The sequence below is a fragment of the Artibeus jamaicensis genome, unplaced genomic scaffold, assembly GCF_021234435.1.
Source record: "Artibeus jamaicensis isolate MK-2021 breed Jamaican fruit bat unplaced genomic scaffold, CSHL_Jam_final contig_793, whole genome shotgun sequence".
NCBI classification, from domain to species: domain Eukaryota; kingdom Metazoa; phylum Chordata; class Mammalia; order Chiroptera; family Phyllostomidae; genus Artibeus; species Artibeus jamaicensis.
In genome coordinates, this window is record NW_026521975.1 from 7554967 (window position 1) to 7572997 (window position 18031).

General features: G+C 36.8%; 1 protein-coding gene and 1 pseudogene across 1 annotated transcript in view; one reads left to right on the top strand and one right to left on the bottom strand.

Moving 5' to 3' along the window:
- ATR (ATR serine/threonine kinase) overlaps positions 1 to 18031 on the top strand; it is a 129796-nt gene that overhangs the window by 61835 nt on the left and 49930 nt on the right. The window contains exons 25-27 of the mRNA XM_037167453.2: positions 4813 to 4933; positions 9196 to 9333; positions 11881 to 12091. Of these exons, the coding sequence (XP_037023348.2) occupies positions 4813 to 4933; positions 9196 to 9333; positions 11881 to 12091 (470 nt within the window). The remainder of the gene's footprint in view (positions 1 to 4812; positions 4934 to 9195; positions 9334 to 11880; positions 12092 to 18031) is intronic.
- LOC119065455 (Y-box-binding protein 1-like) lies at positions 13100 to 15963 on the bottom strand (annotated as a pseudogene).

The following is an 18031-nucleotide window of genomic DNA, read 5'->3' on the forward strand; positions in this document are numbered from 1 at the left end:
CTGAGGTTTATTTTGCTGAAAACCTAGAGTGTTGCTTTTTAGAGCCTGGTCTCTATAATTTCTTCGAGAGCTTTTTAGATCCAGATAAAGAATGGGAAAACACCGATTCACAGTTTCTTCTGTACTTCATTTTATTTATTTTTTGGTTATTATTCTATCCTGACAGGTTTCAAGTATATCTTCTTCAGGGGACACTTTTTAGCAGGATTTTTGTTCCAAAACTGGAGAATGACAACCACTTTCCTTCTTTTATGTCCATGTGACTTTCCCAATAAAGAAGTCATCACTACCTGGCTGGTGTGTCTCAGTGGGTTGAGTACTGGCCTGTGAATTAAAGGGTCTCTAGTTCAGTTCCCAGTCAGGGCACATGCCTGGGTTATGGGCCAGGTCCCCAATGGGGGGTGTGCAAGAGGCAACCACACATTGATGTTTTTCTCCCTCTCTTTCTCCTCGCCTTTCCCTCTCTTAAAAAAAAATAAATAAAATCTTTAAAAAAAGAGATGTCGTCACCACTGTCGCTATCCTCAGGTATGGAAGTGTGTGTAAACCTTTGTTCTATGCTGTCATCAAAATATTCCTTTTCTTCAAGTAATTCTTCTCCATCACTGTTAGTACCGAGTAAGCTATTGGACTCTTGCTTTTTTTTTTTGGTCTGACATAATGTTTTTATTTTTGGGTCAGGAGATGTTTTCTGGGGTTCAGAGGGAACTATGGAATTCTTTTCAGAAGGCTTTGATGGAGAATTTGGAATATCTACTGTTTTGGGTCCATGTGTCGTCTTGGCTATTTTTTCTTTTCAACGTTTAAGGGTTTCTTTGCCAATAATTTGGTTTCTTTGTCTTTTTGCTCACTGATGGTAGGTCCTTTATGCTGTAACTTAATGGCATGAGTTGTACTTGGGATGATTTTCTTCTGAAATACTCTTTGATGACTTAATTTCAGTGTCATTGTGTCTTGCAGAATCTTTAAAGGCTTTGACAGCAACTTTTGACATATCTACTTTTTTTCTTCATAAGAGGGTGCATTGCTAATCTGGAAGTTGCTCTTTTAGTCTCAGAGTCAGGATCTTTGCAGGTTTTTTCAAAATTGATACCATCACTGGGAGCAGATTTAGGTACTATATCAGGTTTCATCATGGCATGAATTTTTTTAAGCTGTTGTTGTGCACGTCTTTGGTTTTTCATCAGTGTATCTTTCAGTCACCTTTCTTGACTTCAGTCTGCCAACGTCCCTGTCAAGTTTTCAGGTAACCAAAACTTGAATTCTCTTCACGTCTTTTCTCGTCTTCACAGCCTTGTTATTGAGGTTCATGGCTCATCTTACTGAGCCATGGTAGACCTAGGAAGATCTGCTGCTGCCATCATGTGAACTGTCTCTTCTTCAAAACATTTTTAACAAAACGTTTTTAAATCGTTTTTCCAATTTTAATAACTTTGTTAAGGCCAATTGAAACACATAAATTTTAAATTATTTTTACTTTAGAGACTGTAATTTTAGGTAGTCTAGGTCCCCTGCTAATTGGATATGTGACCTTGGATAAATTACTTCTTTGAGCTTTAGAACCATACCTAGCCTTGTAGTAAAATTCTTTATAAAAGCCCTTAAGTTTGCATAGTTATTTGCTAGGTACCTTTTTATGTTTAGAAACCTTTCAAACATTATTTTTATTTCTTATTAACAGCATTATTTAAAGATATAGTTTATTATGTGTAAAAAATTCTACAGTTAAAATTGTTTTTTCTTTTTTGAGGATTTCACACTTTTTCATACTGTATTTTATATTTTATAGACTATATAGATAGATGCATAAGAGTTTCTGTGATCTGGTTTAAAGTTTATGGCCTTTGGAGTCACATAGATCTAAATTTGAATGTTGGCTCTGCATTTGCTAGCTCTGATGTCTTGGGCAAGTTACTAAACATTTCCAAGTCTCAATTTTTTCATCTTGAAAATGTGGGTAGTTTTATTTACCTTGAATAATCATTGTTAGAAATAAAGAAGATAATTTTAAAATGTACCTAGTAGAGTACCTAATATTTAATTGATACTCAATGCTTTTTCAATTCCATCTTGTTGAATAAATTCCTTGATTTTTTTTGAAAGGGATAGGGTTGCTTGCCTATTTCGTACGAAGAAGAAGCTAACATTTTTGCCTACTTGCTATTCAGTTTAATTTTTCATGAGGAGCCAACAGTGTCTGCCTACTTGTTATTCTTTCATAGGGTACAGCATTTAAGTGGTCATTTCTAAGAGTGATCTCAGTAAAACAAGAGAATCCTAACCCTTCTTTTATATCTGAGAGCTTTAAGGAACCTTTCAGATGTTCTCTCAATGGTAGATGTTAGGAGATTTATTTGCTCATTGAAGTTGTCACTTCATAAAAAAAAAAGAGGTTGGTAGCAGGCAATATTGATGGAGGTGACCCATGTTTCTCTGGAAGCTTTTGTGTAAAACACCAAGATACCTGATTAATCAACAGGCCACTTTTATAGTTTGGACTTCAGAGGGCCTGGGAGAAGTAAGGAATTTCCTAAAAGCATACTTTTGTTTTTGCTGCCTTGAAGTTAAACTTCTATATTCTCCTTTAATTTTTTTCAGTTGAGCTATTTATGTACAATCACTAACTTGGATTAAAGGATGGCTATGTTTGAGAGATTTGATTTTTAGAACTAGACAGATTGACTACAATTCAAAGTTGCCAGCAAAATAATTCTTGGAAAAATATTTGGTTGTGGCCAGGTAGAACCTGTCTCATACCCTAATATTAGTAGTTTTCTAGCTAAGTTAATTATAAAACTTGGTAAAATCATCCAGACCTGGGGTGTCTAACCTGTGGCCTGCAGGCCACATGCAACCCAGGATAGTTATGAATGAGGCCCACCACAAAATCATACATTTACTTAAAATATTATGAGATTTTTTTGTGATTACATGTTGTAATGCATTAAATATTTAATGTGTGCTTCAAGACAACTCTTCTTCCAGTGCCCAGAGATGCCAAAATGTTGGACACCCCTGAGAGAATTACGTTCATGACGATTCAAAATAGTGATGGTTAACTGAGAGATTACTGGATTTTTTCCATTTTGAGAAGTTTAGAATACAGTGAAATATGTAATGTTTGCTAGAGACCTTGAGTATAGGTTTATACTCATTTATTATATTTGTCATTTCCTAACCTTAATTAGTGATTGACAAGGAATCCATTCCCCTCAAAAAATGCTATACATGCAGTTTTAAGGTGAGAGCTACTTGAACATGTTTAAATGTTAATGCTGAGGAGCAAATAGAAAGGATCATGTTGAAGTTATGAAAGAGAAGTGGTAATTGATATAAAGACCCTGAGGAGCATCCAGAATGGTAGCCATATCCCTAATGGGAGATTAGATCTAGAGAAGGTAAAATATTTTTTTTGTAATAGGGAAAGATAAAATGATGGCTGTAACTCAATTTATGGATGTTTATGGATGTGATTATGGAAAGCAGTGATTTCTTTTCTCCAGGAAGTATAAGGTATAGAAAATGAGATTATTGGTGTAAGTAGCAACGCAGTTGGTATAGGTGATATGGGGGAGAATGATGATTTGAAATAGTCATCTTGGAAAACAGAAGAGAGAGGTAATAAGGGGTTCCTCTTTCTTAGAGGTAGTAAGGAAATAAGGAAAGCTTAGAAGAATTTCTGGTTAGCAGAAAGGTCCACTGAGGTTGAAAATTAAGAATATATAGTAGTACTAATCTCATAAGCAGTGGAGTGATTTTCAGTTGCCTGTGCAGTGGCCTGGATAGAGTAGATTGATTCAAGGTTGGGGGATTTGCAGAAGAGTATAACTGGTAGAAACATTGTGGCAGAGAAGTGGATAGAGGTTATTACCAAGAAAGTGCTTGAAGTAAAGGACCATGGAAACCAAGCTGGTTAGGGAAAGGGGAACAAAAGGAAGGTATTATAGATAAGGTTAGTTTAGCTGGGTCAGGGACAAAAGATCTCATTGAGAGGACAGGTATGTTAGAGTAACTCGGAAAAACTGAAAATTCGGGAAACTGGCCATAGAGTAAGGTGTTTAAATAGTTCATTTTGCAAGTGAAAAAGTTTCTTTGTATTAGTAAGGGAGTCCTAGTAAAGGAGTACATGAGAAAGTCATTGAGAAGTTTCGAGTTTGATTAGATGAAGTCATCCAGAATGGTGAGGTTTGGGGAAGAAAGAAAACACTGCGCAAGGTACTAAAGTTATTAATGAGTTTGGTAATGAATGAGTTTGGTAGATGCCCTTAATGAAGAGTAGAGAGTAGTGTACATGGGTGGCTTGAAGCTTAAAGGAAAAGATCTTTCTTACAGAATAGAAGAAGGGATTTCAAAGGATCTGAAAGGAACATTGAGGGAGAGGAGGCACATTAGAATCCTTTGAAGTACTTGGCATGTTTTAAGAATGACCTTCCACCCCACCATTAAGAAGAATATAGGAGAACCATGGCCAGGTAGCTTGGTTGGTAAGAGTGTCATTCTGATATGCCATGGTTACAGGTTCATTCCCCAGTCAGAGCACATACAAGAATCAAACAGTGAATGCATCAATAAAAGTGGAGCAGCAAATTGATGTCTCCCTCTCTCTCTCTCCTTCTTTCCTCTATCCCTAAAATCAATCTGTAAACAGAAAGAATATAGGAAAAGTAGTATCTTTAACTAGATTTCATTAAAGGCAAAGCAGTAGTGGGGTAGTCAGTAATAGTTGATGTTTCTTAAGATGTTTTTATTAAAGAGCTTAACAGGTGGATATATAATTATATATATTTAATATACAAATTTTCAAAATTACAGATATAAGAGTTCTCAGAAGTCAACAGATTGGTCTGGAGTGAAGAAGCCAATTTACTTAAGTAAATTAGGTAATAACTTTGCAGAATGGTCAGCATCTTGGGCAGGTTATCTTATAACAAAGGTGAGAGAATTTTCTTCAGAATTTGTTACCTGGTAGAAATTCTAAAGGCAATGAGAATATCTATCTGAATGCATATTACACACAGAAGGCATTGAAATATTTGTTGTGATAATGATAGAATTTTTTAGAAAATATGTACTAATAAGAGGTAATAATTTCTCTGTTGCTACTAACAGATTCTGAGTAAAAAGGTTAATTATTTTATCAAATTACTATGTCTTCATATGTTTGTAAAATGTCTATTACATTATTTCTGTTCTTTTTAAGTTGTAAAATACTGTTTAAAAGGAATTTAATGCTTTATCAGCATGTATTACATGATTTAAGATATAGTGGTTACTTCTAAAAGAAGTATATGATCTGAACTTGCTCCAAAATAAAAATAAAGATTTTTTTAAAAAGTGAAATTTCATGAAAAAAATAGAGGTATATTTCTGATGTTTTTCTAATGTGATGAATTTCTACATACCTACAGACAAAAAGATACTCTGTGTTCTAAGAAAATATTTTAAATGAATATTTCAAATTCATAACTTAAAAATCATATTTCTGTTAATGTGTTAAAATATAATTGTTCATATTAGGCAGTTTTAATAAAGTTTCTTTCATTTTGAAATAAACATTGAAAATGTAATATGTAAAATGTAGAACATAATTATTTCAGCTCTGGAATATTTTTAGTTTTTTTAAGATTTTATTTATTTTTTAAGAGAGGGGAAGGAAGGAAGAAAGAGAGGGAGAGAACATCAGTGTGTGGTTGCCTAATGAGCAACCCCACCAGGGACCTCTCCTATAACCCGGGCATGTGCCCTGATTGGGAATCAAACTGATGACCTTTTGGTTCACAGGCAGGTGCTCAATCCATTGAGCCATATCAGCCAGGGTTTTTTTTAAGTGTCACACATAAATTTGAGGAAGGAAAGCCTTTAAAATTTTATAGGAGAACACTAATGTGGGTAAATTAAATGTAAGGTCATATTAATAAAATTTGACTCTAACACCAAGTAATTTAATTTTCTATTTATTTTTTTCCTGTAATCATCATTTATTACTTACTAAAATATTTTACCCTTATGTTTAATATGCTGGCCCAGAGCATACTTTTTGGTTACTTTATTCATCTATGTGCTCAGGGAATTAACACAATAAATCTAATGTTAGCTAAGTAAAATATTCTGTAATTAGGGACGTTAATTTGTAACAAAACATGGTGCATTAAAAAATTAACTGCAGGGAAGCGTTTTCAGGAACAACTATAAAGGACACATGGAGAAAACCAAGGTGGGGTGGAAACAAGGGAGGGAGGTGGGTTTGGCTGGGGTGGGGGATAATGGTGGTGGGTAAATGCAGACAACTGTAACTGAACAACAATAAAATAATTTTAAAAAATTCTAGGTCACACATTAAAAAAAAATAATGAACTGCAGAAATTCATTCAGACTTCCAGTCAAGATGCAGCGTAGGTAAACACAGCTCCCCTCTTCACACACCATATCAAAATTACAGCTAATATATACAACAGCCATCACTCAGAACCATCAGAAATTGAGTTGAATGGAAGTCTGACAACAATGAAATTAAAGAAACTGCATCTATCCAGACTGATAGGAGGGGTAGAGACGTGGAATGGGCTGGTCCCATTTCCACGTGGTAGATAAAAATTTAGGAGGGATATCTTGGGAGCAAGGACTCCCAGTTCTACACCAGGCCTGCCATACCACAGACCCTGTGCGAAGATAACTTCCATAACTTCTGGCTGCAAAATCCAATGGGGACTGAGTCGGTAGAGGAAACTTCTGGAGTTCCAGAAAGTTCCCCTTAAAGAACCCATACATAGACGTATTCAGACTCACTTCCTTAGTAAGTGGCACCAGTGGCATACAGGGAGGAACTGAAGTGTCTGGCTTCAAGCTAGGAACTAAGGGGCAGCTTTCTCCCAGACAGAAAGGCAGGCAGAGGCCATTGTCCCTTTTCTGAATACTCTCTCCAGAGAACCACAGAGCCAGGAGGAGGGTGCCATATCTAACTCCATCAACCTGGCTAACACTATTTGCCCACCCTGGAGATCCCCTGGGACTCTGACCAACCCAACTTATGGGCCTATCCAAAACATGACTTTTTCATACGAATGGCTGGTCTTGGCTCATGCTTTATAACTTCCTAAAATCTATCAAACAAGCTACAGCAGGTCTTAGTGAGCCCCTAGCCCCCATACTTCTTGCTAAGTGGCCCCAGGCCTGGCACTAGCAGCAGCCAGCCTAGATTCACAGCTTGTCTTTGCCTGGGGATCTCCATCCTTAGCACAAGTAGCAGCTTTCTTAGATTGCCATATTGCTCATGCAGGGTGGCCCAGGGCAGAACACAAGAGGGGCCGGACCTTGGCCAGCTGCACCAAGGAAATTCCAGGTCCTGCACACCTAGTGGACAGTTACAGACCACATTGGATCACCACCACCTTACCCGGCACAGCTGAGCCTGCACACAGCAGGGAGGTTGGTGGTCAGTGGTCCCAGCCAGTCCTTGCAGCCAACTTGCTTGGGTAAATCCCTCCCATTGACTGCCAACACCAATTATTGCTGAACTACAAGAGGAGGGTGTGCTCAGCAAACACAAAGGGTGCACCTTGAGTACCCAGCTTGGGTGATAGGGGTGGCTGTACTCCTGGACCCTGCAGGACGCGTATTACATTAGGTCACACTACCAAGACATGGAGTCATAGCACTCTACCCGATACATAGGAACAAACGGGGAGGCTGACAAAATGCAGAGACAAAGAAACATGGCCCAAATTTATGACATTAAAATTCCAGGAAAAGAACTAAACAAAATGGAGATAAGCAGTCTATCAAATGTTGAGTTCAAAACACTTTATGATAATACTCAAGGAACCTAGTGGGGACCTCAACAGTATAAACAAGATCCAGTTAGAAACAAAGGATACACTAATTGAAATAAAGAACAATTTACAGGGAAACAACAGTAGAGGGGATGAAGCTGAGAATCTAATAAATAATTTGGAACATAAGGAAGCAAAAAACAATCAGAAGAACAAGAAGAAAAAAACAAATGAGGATACTAGAAACACCCTCTGGGACAACTTTAAGAGGTCCAACATTTGCCTTATGGGGGTGCCAGAAGGAGAAGAGAAAGAGCAAGAAATTGAAAATCTACTTGAAAAAATAATGAAAGAAACTTCTGTCTAATTTGGTGAAGGAAACAGACATGCAAGTCCAGGAAGCACAGAGAGTCCCAAACAAGATGGATGCAAAGAGGCCCACTCTAAGACACATCATAATTAAAATGCCAGAGGTTAAAGATAAAGCAAGGATCTTAAAGCAGCAAGAGAAAATGAGTTAGTTACATACAGGGGACTTCCCACAAGACTGTTGGCTGATTTCTCAAAAGAAACTGCAGGCTAGAAGAGATTGGCAAGAAGTATTCCAAGTGATGAAAAGCAGGGACCTACAGCCAAGCTTCCTCTACCCAGCAAAGCTATCATTTAGAATATAAGGGCAGACAAAGAGCTTCCCAGACAAGAAAAAAACTAAAGGAGTTAATCATCACCAAATCATTATTATATGCAATGTTAAAGGGACATATTAAAAAAAGAATATCAAAACTATGAACAGTAAAATGGTAATAAGTACATATCTATTAACAATTGAATCTGGAAAATAAACTAAGCAAATAGATACAGAATGATGGATACAGAGGGTGTTCTAAGGGTTGTCTGATGGGAGGGGGTGATGGGGAATGTGTAAAGAGGTGAGGGGATTAAGAAATACAAAGGTAGTTATGGAATAACCGTGGGGATGTAAAGTACAATATAGGAAATCGAGTAGCTAAAGATCTTACCCATATGATCCATGGACATGAATGGTGGTGGGGTGATGGCTTGAGGGAGGGGTACAGAGTGGAGGAAGGCAAAGGGGGGAAAATTGGGAAAATTGTAATAGCCTAATCAGTACAATATATTTTTAAAAAGTGAATTATACATGGGGAAGTCCATTGATGCTGAGGTAGTTGGCAGCCCAGGTAGCTATATTGTCTTATAGAGATCTAGTAGTTCAGGCACTTCGGGGTGTTTAGAGTTACAAGAGAGGTGCTGATGTGAAATCTTCCCTGCTTGAGTACACATGCTTTGCTCTGTAAGAGGATACCCACTCTGCACTAATAAATAATCTCCCATGTTTTTCTTTGACATTAATTGAAGAATAAGATGTATAAAACACTCACTCTCTCTCAACCATTTGAGTTTACAGGTTCGGCATGATCTTGCCAGTAAAATCTTCACTTGCTGTAGCATTATGATGAAGCATGATTTCAAGGTGACCATCTATCTTCTCCCACATATTCTAGTGTATGTCTTGTTGGGAGGTAGTCAAGAAGATCAGCAGGAGGTGAGAGATCATTTTACTTGGGTTCTCTTTGTACATTTGTCCAGTGTATTAGAACGGCTACATATTAGTAGGAAATGTAGATCAGTGCTATGTATGTACGTGTCTAAAGACTTATAATATCCTCTGTAGTCTTTTGTTTAATAAAAAATTACATAATGCTTAGTGCAGAAAATTAGAAAGTATATTATATGTGCTCAAAGATGTACAGAACTTTTGAGAAGGATACATAAGAAACGATTGATAGTGTTTTTAAGTTTTATTCTTTTAACCATATACATACATTAAAAAATTATTGTTCTTAATAGTATAAGTAGCATATTAGTATGTTCTTAATGTAAAAATTCAAACTATGCAAATAGTTCAAAGTGTACTCTTTGACTACTGTCCTAATCCTATATCCTCAGAGATCATTACTGTTATTAATTTGATATATATTTTTTCAGGGCTTTTTTTAAATGCAATTGGCCTTTTTTTTTATGATGATATCCTGTTGTAGGTATTGTTTTGCAACTTGCTTTCTTTTATAAATTAAGAGCAACAGTGTATTACCCTTTGTTTTATCAGTGCTTCATCATATAATTTCACTTAATAATTGTACCATAATTTATTTAACTATTCCCATGATAATAATGATTATTTCCAATATTTTGCTTTTACAAACAAACAATGCTATGGTGAGCATCATGGCTATTCTTATGTATGGTATGTACATTTACATTTTTATTAGAGACTCTAAAATGTTCATACTGATAATATAGTTCTGCCAGCAGTTCATACGGCAATCCATTTCCCATGTACTTGCTAGTAATTGATACTTTCAAACATTTAAATTTTAGGCAAAATGCCCTGGCTGGTGTGGCTCAGTGGAATGAGCACTGGCCTGCAAACCAAGGGGTCATCAGTTCAATTCCCGGTCAGGGCATGTACCTGGGTTGTAGGCCAGTTCGCTGGTTGGGTATATATGAGAGGCAACCGGTTGATGTTTCTCTCACACATCGATATTTCCCTCTCTTTCACCCCACTTTTCATCTTGCTGAAAATAAATAAAGTCTTTTAAAAAAATTTTAGCCAATATGATGGGTAAAAAAAAGCTTATTTTTTAATTTGTTTTTATTATTCCCAGTATTTTTGTTCATTGGCTGTTTGCTTTACTTTTCTATAAATTATCTGTTCATGTCTATTACTTATTTGGGGGGTGTGTGTGTGTCCTTTTTAATTAATTGGTAGGACTTATGTATATACTCTGGATAACAATTTGTGTCAGTCATATCTTGCAAAAATCTTTCCTAGCTAGTGGTTTTCTTTTTAACCTTTGTTTATATCTTTTACCATGGAGAAATTTTATATGTAAATACCAAATTTATTAATCTCTTATAACTTTTGAATTTTAGGCCTTTTATTTGATGCCTTCTCTTAATCCGATGTCTTGAACATCATTTCCTACATTAAAAAAAATCCTGTTGATTTTACATTTAGCCCTTCAATTACTTTGAAATTGATTTTGTGGTTACTCTGAAATATTGTTTCAAGTTTTTTTGCTCTTTAGTTAATAGTTTCATTATAATTTAGTGAATAATCTAGAACAGTAATTTTCAACCTTTTTTATCTCATACATAAACTAATTACTAAAATTCTACAACACACCAAAAATATATATATGTATATACATATATATATATATTTTTAGATTTTATTTATTTATGTTTAGAGGGGAAGGGAAGGAGAGAGGGAGAGAAACATCAATGTATGGTTGCCTTTCATGTGTCCCCTGCTGGGAACTGGCCTGCAGGGAACCTGCCTACAACCCAGGCATGTGCCCTGACTGGGAATCGAACCGTGACTGTCTGGTTCTCAGGCCTTCACTCAATCCACTGAGCTACACCAGCCAGGCAAAAAATATATTTTTTGTCAATCTGACCAAAAAACAGAAAAACTTTGGAAGACTTTATTTATTTACTTTTAGAGAGGGGAAGGGCGGGAGAAGGAGAGAGAAATGTCAGTGTGCCAGAGATGCATCAATTTGTTTGCCTCTCACTGGGGACCCAACCCCCAATGCAAACATGTGCCCTGACTGGAATCAAACTGATGACCTCTTGTTTCACAGGCCAACTCTCAATCCACTGAGCTACAGTAGCTAGGGCTTGATACAATTTTGATTCATTCACACTGGATAGATATTGTATTGACTGTTACCATATTTTATTAGACAGTCTAAGGGGAAAGAGATCAGTGCCCCTGACTAAATAGTCAAGTATTGCATGTTTTAAAAATTCTTGTAACGCATCAGTGTGCTATAGCACACGAGTTAAAAATCACTGATACAGAAGAATTTAAAAATATTTTTATATTTACATTTATGACTTTTATAGTAGATTTTTTAGGATAACCTTTTATTGGCTGAACTATAGATAAGAAAGATAACTTATTGTTATCTATAGTGAGTTTTTTTTCTTTTGAAAATTTTTGCCATAGAATGGTTAGTCTCACATATTAGATACTAGTATATTATGTAGACATATTATTAACCATAAAATGATTTCTTCTCAGGTTTATGAAGAAATTATGGCAGTTGTAAAGCATGATGATCAGCATAACATAAGTACCCAAGACAGTGCATCTGATCTGTGTCAACTTAGTACACAGACTGTGTTCTCCATGATTGACCATCTCACACAATGGTCCAGGCACAAATTTCAGGCACTGAATGCTGAGAAATTACCACAAAGCAAATCAAATAGAGAGAAGGTAGACTCAATGGGTAAGTCATAACTTCTGTTTATTTTTAAATCTTATTATTAACAAATTAGCTTCTTTCTGTATCAGTTCTATAGTTTAAGCATTAGTTTTTGAAAGACCTATACTTTTTTTTTAAGATTTTATTTATTTACCTTTAGAGGGGAAGGGAAGAAGAGAGAGAGAGAAACATCAATGTATGGCTGCCTTTCGTGCGTCTCCTGCTGGGAACCGGCCTGCAACCCAGGCCTGTGCCCTGACTGGGAATCGAACCATGATTGTCTAGTTCACAGGCCCGAGCTCCATCCACTGAGCTACACCAGCCAGGGCAGACCTAGACTTTTTTGCATACTTTTTTTTCCTTTAAGGTGGCCTTTTCACTGAGACAAAGTAGTGAATTTAGAGTTAGAAAACTTAAGTGCTCAGTCCCATTTCTTTAGGTAAGACACATCTAATTTTTTTATAAAGTAGGATTAGTATTATCTCTTAGAAGATTGAGAATTAAATAAGGTGATGACTATATAAATTGTAAAGTGTGAAATAAATGCCATGTTAATATTGTTATTAACCCTCTCTTCATTATTAACTAATTTGCTCCATGTTGCCTCAGTGTATTATGTGTGTGTATACGTATAACATATTCATAGCCATACATATACATATGTGTGTAGTGAAGTGTTCTTTATCCATTTTCATTTGTGAAATACTTTTTTGCAGTCTTTTTCATATTTAAGTTTTAAATTTCAAGGAGACTTTAATTTCATGGCCTTCCCCCACCAACTTTTTTTCTTCAGTTTATCCTTTTTTCCCTCTATCTCTGGTAGTGTTTGGTATCTAGCATGTTACTATACTATATCTGCTATACCGACTCTTGTTCTGTTTTTGTTTGTTGCATTATTTAAGACCTTTATTCACAGGTGCTTGGGGTTTGTTGACTTTTTTTTTTAAGAGAAAGAAGATTAAGTTGTGAACTTTTATTACAAATGAAAAATGAGGTTCTCAAAAATCTCTATTTGACCAGGTATAAAACAACTTAAAAACCTATAAATTAAAAAACCCGCACATTGATCATTATCAAAAAGAGATGTCCTTACATAAAAATAATAGAAATGCCATGCTGCATAGATAATGTAGGTAGTTCTAGTAATTTGGTCAATGGGCCCAATGGGCCTTGAAAAGCAAGTATTCAAGGTCTTCAGCTCCAATCTTTTGTTCATTTCTTATTGCTAGAATTTTATATTCATTTCTTCTTGTTGGATGACAAAACTGAATGATGCTAGAGATAGAAAGCAGGCATTTACTCAGCCTGGCCTGCTCAACTGGGGGAGCAGATTAATTCTCAGCTGGTAGATTGGCTGCCTTTGTCTCTTTGCCATCTTGTGGTTTTGGGTTTTCTGAGCGTCTGCATAGTCAGTAATTGTAGTTGTAGCAGTACCTACATTGAGGTAGCTGCCGACCTTGAGTTTTATGTTCTTGATTTTCCTTGTCGTCTTCATTGCTCTCCTCTCTAGGCTGTCTTTCACAAGGAGGAAGGCGAAATCGTGTTCTGTAGCCCTGATACATATTCTGTCTCACTGATCTACTTTGATCTCCTGCACCTTGGTTGTCAGCACCTTCCATCACTTTTCCCTGCACAGGAGAATTGGAATACTGTGGTCAAAGCCCAAGGGGCTCTGCTAAATTTAGTAAGGTGGGAATCATCGCCTCCAGGCCTGCTGTTGGGCCTGTCCTTTGGGAGCACTCTTGGGTCCCTCCTTCTTTTCCCCACTCTCACTATTCTAGTAATTCTGCTGGTAATTGTGTGGAGGGCCCCTGCCACATGGATAGTGTCTATAATGGTTACGGTCTGCTGCATACATACTCACTGCCTTGCACTGGGACTCTACCAGGGCCTGAGACATTTGCTACCTATGCACCTTTTTCTCCTTCGATGACATCAAACTCCCATCTTTCCGTCTCCTACACTGCAAAAATATTTCCTTGGGTTATTCTATTTTTTGGCAATCTGGTGTACAGATACATCTTCCTTGGTGTCATCCGTGTTGATGAAACTGTATCTTTTGTTACATTAAATCATTTTACTGTCCTCAAAACTTTGTTGCCATGTTGTTGTTCCTGCCAGTGTGAGGTCGCCCTGCCCCGCTCCTTGTGCAGCTGCCTGTGGTGATGGGTGATGTGCTTGGTGTTCACAGCACTGGGGTTGGGGGTGGTGGGGGGCTGTCGGGCCTTGGTTTTGAGGCTCATGGTTGCAGTGAAGGTGACTGGGGCAAGCTGCAGCTCCTCCCGGGGTGGTGGTGGGGCTGCCCAGGACTTTCTGGGGTCCACTCTGTGGAAGTTCCCATGTTCAATAGAACTCTGTGCTTTTTTTCTTCTTAACCTGTGATATTACGACTCTCACTAAGGTGACTAAATGGGGAATCTAGTTAGAGTTAGAAATGACATCTGCTCCTATGCTACAGGCATTTGGTGAGAATAATTATGTTGAACAATAATAAAAAAAGTTAAAAAGCCAAGTCTCTGTAGATAAGAGAAAGCTAAAGTCCTGCCAAAATATGGGCCAGGGATTTATCAGCATGATTTTTTTGTGCCCCAACTTCTTTAAATGTTAGTTTAAACAGAAGGTTATCTTACTGTTATATAAAACTCCAATTCAGCAAATACTTGTTGAGTTCCTAAAGTATGTAGGCACTGTACTTGGATCTAGAAATAAAACAATGAACAAGAAAGACATTAACCATAGCTATTAATAAACAATGTTCAGTAAAATAAATATATTTCTATTTCAATTTTGAAAAAAGACAGTTATAGATACTCAATATCTCTGAATCTTTTTTTTATTCTTGCAGCAAGTAGATGAAGTAAATAATCTGTCTGCTTCTGTATAACTTACACATTTTAATGGACATGGTATGTTTTCAGTCCAGGCATTGCAGCTAATTGAAAAAACTGACTAACAGTTCTTAAAGAAGTCTTCAATCAGGCCCCAGCTGGTGTAGCTCAGTGGATTGAGCGCAGGCCTGCGAACCAGACAGTTGCGGTTCGATTCCCAGTCAGGGCACATACTGGGGTTGCAGACTGGTTCCCTGCAGGCCAGTTCCCAGCAGGGGATGCATGAAAGGCAACCATACATTGATATTTCTCTCCCTCTCTCCTTCCCTTCCCCTCTAAAGATAAATAAATAAAATCTTAAAAAAAAAAGAAGTCTTCAATCAGGCATGTCCAACACGCCACCCAGCATGACTATGAATGCAATCCAACACAAAATTATAAATTTACACAAAATATTATGAGGGTTTTGTTTGTTTGTTTTCATTAGTGTTTGTGTATTCACTGTGTGGCCCAAGACAACTCTTCCAGTGTGGCCCAGAGACACCAAAAGGTTGGACACCCCTGATCATAGTTCACAATTTTTCAGTGTCTCTCTTTTGTTCCTATACTTATGAAAACACATACATCCTTGTTGTTAAGCACAATAGTTTATTTTTCTAAAATTTTTTTATTTGGCTACAATTATCTTTTGGGGGGAATTTTTTTTTCTGGAATGTGATTGTATATTTTCCATTAATTTAACACTTAAAGTTTGTTCCTGTTTCTGCATGTGAAAATGGCACTAAAACCAAGCATGAACTCTGTTATCACCATTTCTAGTATCATTGAAATTAAAAATTTTAGGTTTTAATAGTGATATTTGTAAGGGTTCAAAAGTATAATACCTTTACCATTTTTGTAACTTGAAATGATATACACATTTTTTAAAGATTTTATTTATTTATTTTAGACAGAGGGGAAGGTAGGGAGAAAGAGAGGGAGAGAAACATCAATGTGTGTTTGCCTCTCTCATGCCCCCACTGGGGACCTGGCCCACAACCCTGTCATGTGCCCTGACTGGGGATTGAACCATTGACCCTTTGGTTCACAGCCTGCACTCAATCCACTGAGCTACACCATCCAGGGTGGAAATAATACACATTTGATGGAAGGAAGGGACTTGTTTTAAATATAATTTCTTTTAAACTTACTACCTTGGTTAAATTTTAGAGCAATTTAGTTCTATTTCATATTTTCCACATACTGTTATGAATTGTTACTAAAATTAATGTTTTAAATAAGAATTCACAGAATGAGCTGCCCTCATTTAAAAGTTCCCAACTTACATCTTTTCTTAGATGCTTGGGAAAAAAGTAACCTTTAAATATATTTGTGACTTTACTTCATATGCGCTTTTACTTTAAATTTCCTTTGTAATAGTTAGTATTGTATTAATGACAACACAAGAAAAAACAGGTTGTTAACAAAAATTCTAAACTTTACATTTTCAATGGTTATTTTAATATTTGTATATTTTTTCCTACCAATAGCTACACTCTATCAGTGTTTTGGGAATTATCCATCATAAATAACTCATCTCTATATCTTTTGTATCGTGTTTATTTCTTCTCAACATTTTTATTAAATACTTTTGAAGTTTATTGTTGTTCAAGTATAGTTTTCTGCCTTTTTCTCCCACTCCTCCCCACCATCCCAGCCATCCCCACCTCCACCCCCCGTTTCCACGTCCCCTTCTTTGTGTCCATGTGTCCTTTATAATTGTTCCTGCAAACCCTTCCCCCCCATCCCCTTCCCTCTCCCTTCTGGTTACTGTCAGTTTGTTCTTAATCTCAATGTCTTTGGTTATATTTTGCTTGCTTGTTTGTTTTCTTGGTTAGGGTCCAGTTAAAAGTGAGGTCACATGGTATTTGTCTTTAACCATCTGTCTTATTTCACTCAGCATAATTCTTTCCAGTTCCATCCATGCCTGTCACAAAGGGTAGGAGCTCCTTCTTTCTTTCTGCTGGTAGAATTTCATTGTTTAAATGGACCATAGTTTTTTGATCCATTCATTTACTGATGGACACTTAGGTTGTTTCTACCACTTGGCTATTGTAAATTGTGCTGCTATGAACATTGGGGTGCATAAGTTCTTTTGGTTTCGTGTTTCAGGGTTCTTAGGATATAATCCTAGCAGTGGAATTGCTGGGTCAAAAGGCAGGTCCATTTTTAGTTTTCTGAGGAAATTTCATACTGTTTTCCAGAGTGGTTGTACCAGTCTGCAATCCCACCAACAGTGCACGAGGGTCCCCTTTTCTCCACAACCTCTCCAACACTTCTTGTTTGTTTTGTTTATGGTGGACATTCTGACCTGTGTGAAGTGGTATCTCATTATGGTTTTAATTTGCATCTCTCTGATAGCTAGCAATACTGAACATCTTTTCATGTGTCTCTGGGTCTTCTATATGTCCTTCTTAGAGAAGTGTCTGTTCAAGTCCTTTACCCATTTTTTAATTGGGTTGCTTGTCTTCTTAGAGTGGAGTTGTATAAGTTCTTTATATATTTTGGGGATCAAACCCTTGTCTAAGGTATCACTGGCAAATATGTCTTCCCATATGGTTAGTTCTCTTTTCATTTTAATGCTGTTTTCTTTACCTGTGCAGAAGCTTTTAATTTTGATAAGATCTCATTTGTTTATTCTTTCCTTTATGTCCCCCTGCTCTAAGGGGACATATTGGTGAAAATATTGCTGTGTGGAATATCTGAGATTTTCCTATGTTCTCCTCTAGGACTTTTATACTGTCTCAGCTTATGTTTAAGTCTTTTGTCCACCTTGAATTTATTTTTGTGTATGGTATAAATTGGTGATCAAATTTCACTTTTTTCATGTAGCTATCTAGGTTTCCCAAACACCATTTGTTGAAGAGGCTGTTTTTGATTCATTTTATGCTGCTGCGCCCTTTGTCAAATATTAATTGACTGTAGAGACCTGGGTCTATTTCTGGGCTTTCTGTTATGTTCCATTGGTCCATGTGTCTGTTCTTATGCCTGCATCAGAGTGTTTTGATTACAGTGGCCTTATAATACAGTTTGATATCAGGCATTGTGATCCCTCCTACTTTGTTCTTCTTTCTCAAAATTGCTCTGGCTATTAGGG